Below are 13463 nucleotides of genomic sequence, written 5' to 3'. Positions count from 1 at the left end.
ATTAAGGGCATTTGAAAACTATAACGAAAAGAACTAAAACTTATATTCTTTCTAATTTCTAGTTGCTCTTTGTAATGCTTTTCTGCAGAGTTGGCCTAACTAAAATCCTTAGTGCTTGCACAAAAGACAGAGGGTCCACATATTTTGGTCAACTGCATTAAAGTTGTCATTTTCTTGGTCATTTTTTAGGTATTTGACTCAATCATTCTTTCCTAGTTTCTCTATACAATCCTCTTTTTCTTTTCTTTTTTTTTAGAGTCAGGGAGCAGAAGGAGAGAGAATCTTAAGCAGGCTTGATGCTAGACACAGAGCTTGATCTCAGAATCCGGAGATCATGATCTGAGCCCAAATCAAGAGTTGGACACTTAACCAACTGAGCCTGCCAGGCGCCCCCTATCCAATCTGTGTAAGTTCTCCAGTGTTTTCTTTCTTTCTCATTAAACTCTGAGCTTCTAGGTTTGACCTTATTCATCTTGTCGCTCAGCACCTGGTAGAGTAAAGACAAATAAGAAACATATGTTGAATGCATGGGACCAGTCTACAAAAGGCCAATACGGCATTCCAAATAGTTTGGGCTTCTTCCCAAGGGCACTGAAGATCATATAAAGTTTATATGCATGAAATGTAGAGATAATCAGATCTGCATTTTCATAAAACAGTTCAGAGGGGAAAATAAAGGGTATTTAGTGAGCTCTTAAATATGGATCATGATAAAGAACAAATGGAGAAGACACTAGGTTTCTGGCTTTAGGAGATACTTGAGTGGAGAATAATGTCATTAATTAACAAGCTATAGGAAGGGATAAGTACTAGGCTGCAGGCCAATAATTCTATTTCTGGATAGGCATTTTAGTATATTGACTTGAAATGCCAAGTAATAAACTGTTTCACTTATATTCAAAGCCATTCTATAACATAGACATTTCTTTACTTTTAATTCTAACTTAAAAAATGTGAAAGCCAGGGCGCCTGGGTGGTTCAGTGGTTTAAGGCCTCTGCCTTCGGCTCGGGTCATGATCCTGGGTTCCTGGGATCGAGCCCCGCATCTGGCTCTCTGCTCAGCAGGGAGCCTGCTTCCTCCTCTCTCTCTCTGCCTGCCTCTCTGCCTACTTGTGATCTCTCTCTGTCAAATAAATAAATAAAATCTTTAAAAAAAAAAAAGACGTGAAAGCCAAATTTTGCTATAATAAAATTTTACTATGTCAAAAATACTACCAACCTTTCTATGTCATCAATTCAAATAGGATTACAATAAAGTTTACCACTGAAGATAATTCAGTAGGGACTTATTTTTCATGTCTTCATAAGGGACTTAGAAAAAAAACACAAGCCTAATTATGCTCAATTACAAAGCAGACTAACCATTTCCAGAATATAAAGCAAATTATTAGGTATGCTGGAGATTATCCTCCCTCTGTCTAATAAATACATGAAAGACAATTCTAAAAACAAAGCTTCAAATCACTCTTGGTAATTTTGGGGAAAAAAAAAGAGAGAGAACATAGCTAAGCTAACAGAACATTACTTATGCCTTCTATAGCAAATGCATTTTTTTAAGATAACCATGTCCACCCTTTACCTTTAGAAGAAAAAGCCAACTGTATTACTTTCAATAGGCAAAGTTCCTTTTCAACTACTAATAATGATTTTCAACCATATTTATTATAACAGAGTTCTGGTTTAAAAGAATGTGGCAAACCCCTTACAGTGCATAAAACAACTGGTCTAAAAACTGAAATTTCTTCCAAATTCTATATGATGGTATATAGTTGGATTATTTAACAACTAAATGTTACTTCAACTAATAGTATCATCTAGGCATCTCTGTGAAAGATCTCACTTCTTACTTACATTTGATCTTATGAGACCCTTAAGAAAGCCCCATGCTATATACATAATTTTATGATCAATGCAAATCCAATGGTTTACAATAAATTCATTCAACTAAATGATATAAAACACTAACACATATTTTATTATGTTTAATCATATGTTTATGGTAATTTTTTTCTTCTAAAGACCATATACTTGAATATTTATTATCACTAGGAATTATATTTTGTGTCTTTATAGTTCGAAATCAGGAAAATGATGAGAAAAAACAAAACTTAGTAATTGTCTGGGGAATAACAATGGATGCATACAAAACTTATTCAAAACCAAAATGTATGAAAAATGAAAGTAAAATGTGAAAGTATAATAATTTCTAAATGATCATATAAACAGGATTCTAAAGGATCATTTCCTATTATAATATATAATTTAAATTTTGCAGGTAACATTTTAATGTAAATAATATCCAAATTCTTTTTTTAAAAGATTTTTTGAGAGAGACAGAGAGAGTGTGAGTGTGAGTCAGGGGTGGGGGCAGAGGGAGAAGGAGAGAATCTTAAGCAGGCTCCACGCCTAGCACAGACCCTGATAAAGGGCTCCATGTCACAACCCTGAGATCATGACCTGAGCTGAAATCAAGAGTTGGACACTTAACTGACTGAGCCACGCAGGCGCCCCAAATACTAGTTTCTTGATACTTGCTACTACAAAAACAATGGGAAATTTGCTCAACTCACACGAAGAATTTGAAATGATGAGGAGAAGAAAATTTTTAGGGGCTCAGGTCATGATCTTGAGGTTGTGGGACTGAGCCCCATATCAGGCTCCACACCTGGTCTGAGCCCACCTGGTGTGGAGCCTGCTTAAGATTCTCTCTCTCCCCTCTCCCTCTGCCCCCTGCTCATGCATGCTCTCTTTCTCTCCCCACCTCCCCACAAAAATTCAATAAACGGTATTTGAAGGAAAGCATTAACTCTATGCTATCCTTCATACCAAAAAATTTCCAGATGGAGTTAAAAGTTAAAAAAGAAACCATAAAATGAGAATGTAAGTATCTGATTATGGGATTGGAAAAGGCTTCCTAAGACTAAAAGTCATGGAAGAGATAACAAAAAAGTCTGGTAGATTTAAGAAAAAAATACTTGTGTAGGTAAAAATAGAATAAGTTAAAATTAAAATACAAACTAAAAAGACTATTTGTAATATATGTCAAATGGTTAAATTCTTAATTCTAAAGGTATCTTATAAAAAAACAGGAAAAAAATATTCCAAGATAAATGAAGGCCATGAACAGAAATCACACAAAAATACAAACTGTCAATAAACATATACACATAGATTTCAACCTCATTAAAAATTAAAAAATGCAGGGGTGCCTGGCTGGCTCAGTTGCTAAGCGTCTGCCTTCGGCTCAGGTCACGATCCCAGGGTTCTGGGATCGAGCCCCACATCTAGCTCCCTGCTGGACAGGGAGTCTGCTTCCTCTCCCTTGTGCTTGTGTTCCCTCTCTTGTTGTGTATCTCTCTGTCCAATGAATAAATAAAATCTTAAAAAAAATGCAAATGGACTCTGAAAAACAGTCTGAGGGGTTTGAAGTGGCGGGGGGGTGGGAGGTTGGGGTACCAGGTGGTGGGTATTATAGAGGGCACAGCTTGCATGGAGCACTGGGTGTGGTGAAAAAATAATGAATACTGTTTTTCTGAAAATAAATAAATTGGGAGAAAAAAAATGCAAATGAAAACATTACATATTATTGATTGGCAGATTTTTAGAAGTACAAGATTACATAGTGTTATCAGAAATGTGAAGCACAGGTACTCTAATATAATTCTTGTGGTAGTTCTACAAAGTAATTTTATTTTTTATTACCTCTTAGATAATTTTATTACACTGTATTCAACTTAGTAGCATAATTCCTTACTTTTCTGGTTTTAAGTCTCTATAGATTATTCCCAGGCTATGTAGATGGTCTAAAGCAAGTGCAAGTTCGGCCAAGTAGAATTTGACATCTTCTTCTGTGAACATCACCTAAAATAAAATAATATTTTTTTGTCTTATTTTCTGTGTCTGTAGCTTTTATTTAAAAACTAATGAAAGGAAATTTGCAAAAATCCCTGACTGATCAAATCAGTCAACTAATCACTTTCTAAATGCTAAATGTGCACTGTGGGGGAAATAATTTTACATTTTATTAAGTAACATCTATATTCAGATTGTGCCATTGTTGCCCTACCACAGTAACATCTTAGAAATGAAAAGTGATCTTTTAAATGCATGCTGAATTTCCAGTATTAATTGTTTAAGGATACCTTGATATTTATTGCTTCTGAAAACTGGAACTAAAAGATGCAGGACAAAAGACAACAACATTTTATCAATTTAAAGTCCCACTTTCAGAATAATTTCAAAAGGTAGGAAAAGAATTCTTTTTGGCTCTAATTAAGACTCTTGTGCCACTAGAGAAAACACAATAAACATAATATTGAAATATAAAAAAGTTTTAGTTAAAACAGGATGCATATAGATAGATTAAAAATAGAGATTAATTACATACCTCTTTGGATAAGCGTGTAAACAAATCTCCTCCCCTGAGAAAATCCAAAATAAGATACAACTTCCCTTCAGTTTGAAAAGCTGAATGAAGAAATGAGAATTTCTGTTTAATCCACCAGTTTATTATTTTGGCTTACATTAGGTCAACTCATTCACAAATTATTATTATTGAATAATGAATATTATATTATTTTAAGCAAATTAATGATTATATCATAGATCTAAATTTATTTTTTATGAGAAGATAACCACTGATTTCTCTTAGTGTCCATGTGGAAATGTTAAAGGCAGAGTTTTTTATTATGGAACCATTAGAACATTTGTTGCATTTTCTTCAGGCCACAGTCTCCCAGGAATACAGTAGTTCTAAAACATGTGATCAATCAGGATGCCTAGGTGGCTCAGTGGGTTAAGCCACTACCTTCGGCTCAGGGTCCTGGGATCTCACCAGGCTCTCTGCTCAGCAGGGAGCCTGCTTCCCCCTCCCTTCTGCCTGCTTCTGCCTACTTATGATCTCTCTCTGTCAAATAATAAAATCTTTTTTTAAAATGTGATCAATAAGAAAAATTCCCGGGGCGCCTGGGTGGCTCAGTGGGTTAAACCGCTGCCTTCGGCTCAGGTCATGATCTCAGGGTCCTGGGATCGAGTCCCGCATCGGGCCCTCTGCTCAGCAGGGAGCCCGCTTCCCTCTCTCTCTCTCTGCCTGCCTCTCCATCTACTTGTGATTTCTCTCTGTCAAATAAATAAATAAAATCTTAAAAAAAAAAATTCCCAACATGATTACTTAACGATGAAACAAAATACAAGAACCGTATCACATAAGTGCATATACTTAAAAATGTGGGTTTAAGTACACAAAGCTTTAATTACACAAAGAACCTCCACAACTTTACCCACTGAGAGAAAGCATATACACCTTTGGGGAAAAGAAAGGTGGTAAAAGCTTCAGGATGTTGACATTAGGGATCTTTCTCACTTTTAAGAAAAGTTGGGCTAACACATATGGACTATAAACTGCTGGTACACTGTTACTAATTATATAATACAAACATATAAATATATAATAAACTCCTTATTATAACAAAGAACAATGATTATTACTACCTATTCCTATGGCTACCACTCAGAAACACAAGTATAAATGCAATAAAGGCTTCTAAAGTTTAAGAAGTAATGGTTTCATTTCCATGATTTTATTTATCTGTTAAACACATATAAATATATACACATATTTATGTACATTATTTATGTACATAATATTTATGCAAATATTTATGTACATTAATATATCTGAATGCACTTAGGGAGTGGAGGATCAGGTGGAGGGAGGAGGTTCCAAGTGGCTTTTTTTTTTTTTTTTTTTTGGTTCCAAGTGGTTTTGAACTTACCATAATGTAACTTGACAATAAAAGGATGATTAACTTCTACCAAGATATCACGCTCCATTTTTGTCCGAACACGATCTCGAACTACAAAATATTGTACATATGGCTGTATTACAATAGCTTTCAGAGACAATCTTTAAAACAAAATCTCTTTGGTGCCTATTTTAAATTAAATTATGCTAAAGTGTGAATTCATATTTTCACACATACCAATAAAACAATTTATATGTACAAATAAAACTATTAGTCTTGAATTTTTTTAATGAATGCATTTTTTGCTAAATTATATAGCTAGACAAAATTGTTCATGTTTATAAAATCTGTGCTTTACATTTAAAAATACATACAGAGAACATATCAGAATTTTAATCAGATGTTGGCTTTAACATCAAATTTATAAGTATTTTAATCAAAGTTATAAAAAAATGACCAAAAAAGAGTAACTTTTTAAAAAATGAAGCATCCCAATGAAATACTAAAACACACAAGAAAATGGAATAGGTTTTACTAACCTCTACCAATCCTATCAACTCAATTTAACAAGCATTCATTAAGCAACTGTAAAATGTGACAGACACGGTGAATGATGGGTATACCCAAAAAAGTCTATTTTGGGGGAAGGAGGAGAGAAAGGGGAGAAGAAATAATGTGGTGCAGCTGAAAGAGCAAAGAGTTAAATCAGATTCAGATCTGTGTAATCTTAAGCAAGTTACCTACTCAAACTCTTTGAGCCTCCATTGCCTCTCATCTATGAAGTAGAGATAACACCACTGTACCTGTGTAGGCTGTGTGACCATTTGAGATAAGGTCTGTACATCCCAGAGCCTGGTATATAGGAGATAGTCAATTAAATGGTAGCTATAGCACCATGAATATGATAAGGGATAAAATGACTTATTACTAGCAACTAAGTAGTACAGAAAGAAATTCAGGGAAGGAAAAGATGAGTAGGAAAGCATGAAGGAAGAGGTGGAGTTAGGCACTTTTGGAGTGGAATTTAGATGGATGGGAAGGTCAGACCTAAAGAAGAGAAGTCCAGGTATGGAGTGCCAGAGCAAGCAAGGACATGGAGGCATGCATAAGGAAGAGAAAGGAACCAAACTGTATGGAAATTGGGGAGGTTAAACTGGAAAGACCCAGATTCTTGACAATCTGGAATGGCAGATAAATTTACGTTTCATCTTACAGATAAGGCTCTCTTTTACCAATCAATGATTCCCTGAGCAAATTCTATGTAACCGGTACCGAGACACAAATACAAACAAAATATTCTTCAGGAAGCTCATAATCTGATGGGAATGACAGACAACTAACTAAATAGAATACATTCTGGTAAGTATTCTGTGTTGGTAGCTCAATGGATTTAAGAAGTGAACATGATCATTCATTAAAATTTTATTATTTTTTTCTGTTGCATAATAAGGATAAATCATAAATGACTTGCATTCTTCAGGCCAGAAGGACTGAATGGTTATGTCAAAGATTAAGCAGAAAGAACCAGGAAAAGAGTCTTCTGTAGGAGTTGGAGGGTAGGGACAGAGAAAAAGATGAACTGGTATTTTCTTCAATATAAAGTGACCAGATATTTAAAAACAGAAATAAGACCCCTGGAAAAAAGGAAACAAAGAATCTAAAACAAAATCCTATGTTTCCGATTCTACCAATTTTCCACTTTCAATTGGGAGATTTCAGTGCCAGCGACTGAAAATGGGCAAACCAGATATAGAAATCATTTTGCTCTTGAGATCTACAAAGCTCTTTTAAATGACTTGTCCAGCAACAAGTATATCAAATTCAGTATCACTCTATGATTTCATTATCTTATCCTATCACAACTGGTGTCTTTTAACCAACAGACCGTTTCTATTATTTATATAAATAAGGTTCATCACCTAGGTCTGCTGATAACTCTGTTCCAGTCTAGCCCATATTTGTGCTTTTATACTGCTACCCATATGATCTTGGATTCAGTTTCTATTACCTTAAAGCTGAATTCCAAATTTCTATCTTTCGATAATTATACAAGGATTACAAAGTTTATCACTTAAAACACACCTCTCTGCTCAGTGAGCAGCAAAAATAACCATCAGTATATTTACTGCATATCCCTCATCTATTATTCTATCACAATGAAAAGAACAATTATTTGGGAGTCAGGAACTACAGGTTTCAGTGGCCCTGCTAGTAACTAGATGAATTACCTGCTCAAATTCTTACACTGCTCAGGGACTTGCTGCTTCCTTCTCTATAAAATGAGAGGCTAGAAAAAGATGATTTTTTCCCATTATGATTATGATTATCTTGTGAGGTGGTTTCCTTACATGTAACGCTGATGAGAACTTGTTTAGTTGAAAATGAGCAGCGAGATTTACTTACTCAAGAATTCCTTCATTTTGTCTGAGGTAGGACAGTGTAATAATTCTAATCTGGTTTCTTTTATCATGTAAAGTCCCACTGACAAATATAAATAATCCTAAAATCAAGAATTTTGATTAGGATATACTGGTTTAGAAGAAGGCATGTTTTATATTGGCTAAACTCTAAACCCTAAAATAGAATTTGTTAATAATGACTCATGCTGGCAAAGCAACCACATTCCTCTGAGATAATTTTTCTCATATAGAAGCTATTATATTTTAAATCCTCCTTGACTTGAATGTAAGAGTGAACAAGAAGAAATGCTGTTTATGTTTCTAGGATTATGTATTAAGAAACTTTGAGGCCCACAGACTACTGTATTAGGACAAAAGTCCCTATAAACTCAACTTAACACTAATGACTTCTACTTGACCCCATTTATTGTATTAATAGGAAACCTGAAATGGAAAGAGACTTCTGGTTAAACATAAATGTTTTACTTTCTACATTCTTCCAAAGCTCCAATGAAATTATGATAATGGAAAAATTATGCATAAGCTCACAAGGACAAAGAACAGGGTGAGAAAGCAAGAGCAGAAGATGAGTAAGTGGTAACTTACACAGTAGATAAGAGAAAGCTAAAAGCTAAGCCTGAGGGAATGACGTCAATGAGAAATAAGGAAATTCTTGCCAGAGAACTCTTTCCAGTTGGCTATTTGGTAACTTACTCTTTTTAAAAGATTTATTTATTTGAGAGAGAGAGAGAGAGAGAAAAGGTGCAGAGGGAGAAGGGGAGAATCTCAAGTGGACTCCCAACTGAGCTTGGAGCCCAAAGTGGGGCTTGATCTCACGACCCTGAGATCATGACCTGAGCTGAAAGCAAGAGTTGGACACTCAACCAACTGAGCCACCCAGGTGCCCTGGTATCTCACTCTTAAATGTGAAAAAGATAGCAAAGGATCCCCAAGCATTTGAGGAAAGGCTCTAAAGATGAAAAACAGTTATAAAAATAAACAGGAAAAAAAGGAATAAAGGGTAACAGAGACAATGTAAAGAAGAGGAGAAAACTTAAAAATCAACCCCATAATAATTTATATGCCTCAACAGAGCAGAGACTATATGGCACCCATGAAATTAGAAGCTTTAAAAAGGGTTAGGGTGGGACGCCTGGGTGGCTCAGTTGGTTGGACGACTGCCTTCGGCTCAGGTCATGATCCCAGAGTCCTGGGATCGAGTCCCGCATCGGACTCCCAGCTCCAGGGGGAGTCTGCTTCTCTCTCTGACCTTCTCCTCGCTCATGTTCTCTCTCACTGTCTCTCTCTCAAATAAATAAATAAAATATTTAAAAAAAAAAAAGGGTTAGGGTGCAAGGAACCAGTATCTTCAACAGATAAACTACCAAAAAAAAATGGAGACAGAGTTCATAGATTAAAAGACTTAAAGAGAATCAACTAACTACAAAATAGAGATATAGATCTCAATTAAAACAAACTGCAAAAAGAAAGAAAAAGTGGAAATTCAAACATTGATTAGATATCTGCATATTAATTTTTTAGGTATAGTAATATAGTTATATTATTCAAGAATCTCTAACCTTTAGAGATATATACTAAAATATTTATGGAAGAAATTGTACAATGTCTAGGATTTGCATCATAGTATCAAGAGAGGGGAAAAGAAAGGACGCAAAGCCAAAAAAAATTGACCATGAGTTGAGAAATGCTGAGGCAGCAAGGAGGTTATATGGAGGTTCTCCATTTCTTTCTTTTTTTTTTTTAAAGATTTTATTTATTTATTTGACAGAGAGAGATATCACAAGTAGGCAGAGAGACGGGCAGAGAGAGAGAGGGGAGGAAGCAGGCTTTCCACGGAGCAGAGAGCCCGATGCGGGGCTCGATCCCAGGACCTGAGCTGAAGGCAGAGGCTTTAACCCACTGAGCCACCCAGGCACCCCCTCCATTTCTTTTGTTTCTTTCTGTAAATGTCTGACACTTTCCATACTAGAAAGTTTTTAAAAATAGAAGAGAACAAGGAAAATCTAGGAAATTAAAAATAATGGTAGAAACAAAAATGTCTATAGGAAGTTTGAAAGATAATTGGTATATTTCCTAGAAAATAGGGGGAAAAAGACAAAACTAGAAAACAGCAAGGAAAAAAATTAAATGATCCATGAAATCCAACATATTCAAAGAGCAGGAGTTACAAAATGGGGAAGAAATAACAAAATACTTGGCCAAAACTGAAGTGAATTTCTAGATTGAAAGAGACCATCCCATACCTGATATGGTAAATTTCAAAAGTTCACACTAAAGAAATACCATTGTACAAATTCCAGAACAACAGGGATAAAGAATTGAGTGGTTCTAAAAACTTCCAAAGAGGAAAAGCAGCTTACGTACAAAGGAATGGAAGTCAGTACTGCAATAAACCTCATAATTGCAACACAGGAAACTGGAAGACAATGGAAACTATGCCTTCAAATATCTGAGGGAAAATTATTTCTCACCTAGAATTTTATACTCAGTCAAATTATAAATTAACTGATAAGGTAGAATAAGGGCATTTTAAGACATTCAAGGTCACAAAAATTTTACCATCCATTCACCCTTTCTGAGGTAGCTACTAGGAGATGTATTCTACAGACTGGAAAGTGAACTGAGAAAGAGTAGACACAGAATTCAGAAAATGAGATCTAATACAGCAAAGATATGAAGGTAATGTGACTCCAGTATACTATCTGGCTCAGTTAGGAACAGTTCTTACGAAGCTGTAATAATGTGGGACACATGGGTGGCTCAGTCAGTGTCTGCTTTCAGCTCTGGTCATGATCACAGGGTACTGGGATGGAACCCAGAATCTGGTTCCTTGCTCAGTGGGGAACCTGCTTCTCCCTCTACCTGCTGTTCTCCCTGCTTGTGCACTCGCTCTCTCTCTCTCTCTCTCTCTCTCTGATAAATAAATCAACCAACCAACCAAGCTGTAATAATGAAAACATTGCTGGGCAGACATGAAAGGCAAAATTATGTGTGGGTGGTAGTATGAGAGAACTAAATCCTAATCTGCTATGTTAGGAAGTCAGTAAATTGTCACCAAATGAAAATAATCAAAGAATTGCAATTAAGAGTACGGAATGTGGATATGAATGACAGAAATAGCAGTTAAGGAGACAAAAGTCATTGTCTCTGAGGTTTGAGAACTGGGATAGGGAGGAGAGTTGGCAAAGCAGTATTATTTTATAAGATTCTATATACATATTACTTTGGTAAAAATTAAAATTGAACTTAAGAATGCACTAAAAATTATCTGACACCTTACAATTCCAATATGTCAAATATTTTCATTTTTCTAGGGTTTCTTCTATAGCTTATATCCGTGTAATTTTACATACTTGTGGTAGCCAAATTTGTTCTAACTGTTGACTTACATATTTTCATTAAGTTCACTTTGGGGATTACATTTGAAATATTTCTTTTAAATAATATCCTATTAAATAGTATAATTTTTAAACATTCCTCTATTTTTCAATATTTGTGTGATTTCCAAATTCTCAACATTATAAATTAATATTGCTATGAGAGTTTTCAAGTGCATGAATTCTTTCTCTGAGATTATTTCCTCAGGTTAATTTAGCAGCAATAATGCTTCTCTGTATTTATTGCAAAACCACTTTCCAGTTTATGCTTCCATTGTATGAAATGTTAACATTATTTTCCACGTATTTCTTTATCAGCAAAATGGAACATTTTTCCAAACATTATTTTATCCCCTTTCATAAAATTCTGAAATCCTTTAGGTAGAGGTTGTAATACTACTTTTCAGGACCTCCTAATTCAATTATTCCTTTTATATATATTATTTGTAATTCTACTGTAAGGAAGAGCTCTCCCTTGCTCCATATTACTTAATTTATAGATCAATCCATGGATTTTTGTTTGACTTCAGTGGTTTGTAATCCATCACTATAATTATTGTAATGTTCAAATTGTTCTAGGTTTGGCCCCTAGGAGCCCTGTACTCATTCCTTATATTATTATTTTCTAATATTTGAGGTGAATAATTTCATGATTTCTTATTTATACTATGTTTCATTGTGTGAAAGGCTAAATATTTTTGCAGTGTCAATCTGTTTATAACTTGTAATTTGCTCCATATACCCTATGGAGTATTATGCCTCCATCAGAAAGGATGAATACCCAACTTTTGTAGCAACATGGACGGGACTGGAAGAGATTATGCTGAGTGAAATAAGTCAAGCAGAGAGAGTCAATTATCATATGGTTTCACTTATTTGTGGAGCATAACAAATAGCATGGAGGACAAGGGGCGTTAGAGAGGAGTAGGGAATTTGGGTAAATTGGAAGGGGAGGTGAACCATGAGAGACTATGGACTCTGAAAAACAATCTGAGGGGTTTGAAGTGGTGGGGGGGTGGGAGGTTGGGGTACCAGGTGGTGGGTATTATAGAGGGCACGGCTTGCATGGAGCACTGGGTGTGGTGAAAAAATAATGAATAATGTTTTTCTGAAAATAAATAAATTGAAAAAAAAAACCAAAAAACAAACAAAAAAAACCTTGTAATTTGCTCAATATCTCTTCACAAGTTTCCTAGATGTGTTAAGTTATAAAATTCAGTTAGACTGTTCGATTTTTTTATGGCATAAGGTTTATTTAAGACTAATTTTTCCAGGTTGCTAAGGAGTCTTTCAAACAAAATTTGTGGAATCATTATTTCTCATTGTTCTGTACACCTGGTTTGCCATACAGCATAGCACCTATTCTCTTTGAGGTGTACGCTTTTCAAATAAAATTTTAAATATTTAAGGGAAAATTCAATTGGAATCTTGGGGATATGGAGCTAAGTGGATGGCCGGATGAATACTAAGATTCTTAACAACAGTTAGCCTTCTCTAAAAGGAATTGCGCATTTATTTCCTTTCCTGATTTCTTTTAGATTTTTCAGTTTTATAGTTTATGTATATTATGTACAACACAGAGCTCATCAAATATATGAAACCTACTTTTGTTGTTTTTGTGAATGACCTCTTTTGTTTAAGTTCCACTGATGTAGTTTTTTAACTTGGGAGTAAGCATAAAGTCACACAAGTAGTGATATAAAGTAGGGCACTGAGGACATAATTTAATTCTCTGGTCCTAGCAAGAATCAAGTAAGTAGTGTGCCAGTTGTAGAGACTAGCTAGGAAAGAAAATACATTCAGGAAGGGAGCAAGAGAAAGAAAGCAAAGGATGGTGTTTATAAAGAATTGTAGAATTTCTTGGAATGATGATATCCAGGTTAGGTCACTAACTGGAAAGATTAACATCAGAAATAATAAAT

General features: G+C 35.0%; 1 protein-coding gene across 6 annotated transcripts in view; it reads right to left on the bottom strand.

Annotated features, from left to right (window-relative positions):
- Positions 1 to 13463, bottom strand: part of RPS6KA3 (ribosomal protein S6 kinase A3) — a 117644-nt gene that overhangs the window by 39880 nt on the left and 64301 nt on the right. For all 6 annotated transcript variants that reach the window (XM_044235668.1, XM_044235665.1, XM_044235664.1 and 3 more), the window contains 3 exons: positions 5775 to 5855; positions 4388 to 4467; positions 3755 to 3861 (listed from right to left, as the gene is read on the bottom strand). In XM_044235668.1, the coding sequence (XP_044091603.1) occupies positions 3755 to 3861; positions 4388 to 4467; positions 5775 to 5855 (268 nt within the window). The remainder of the gene's footprint in view (positions 1 to 3754; positions 3862 to 4387; positions 4468 to 5774; positions 5856 to 13463) is intronic.

Source organism: Neovison vison, chromosome X, assembly GCF_020171115.1.
Source record: "Neovison vison isolate M4711 chromosome X, ASM_NN_V1, whole genome shotgun sequence".
In the NCBI taxonomy this organism is placed as follows: domain Eukaryota; kingdom Metazoa; phylum Chordata; class Mammalia; order Carnivora; family Mustelidae; genus Neogale; species Neogale vison.
This window is presented reverse-complemented; position numbering and strand designations above follow the sequence as displayed.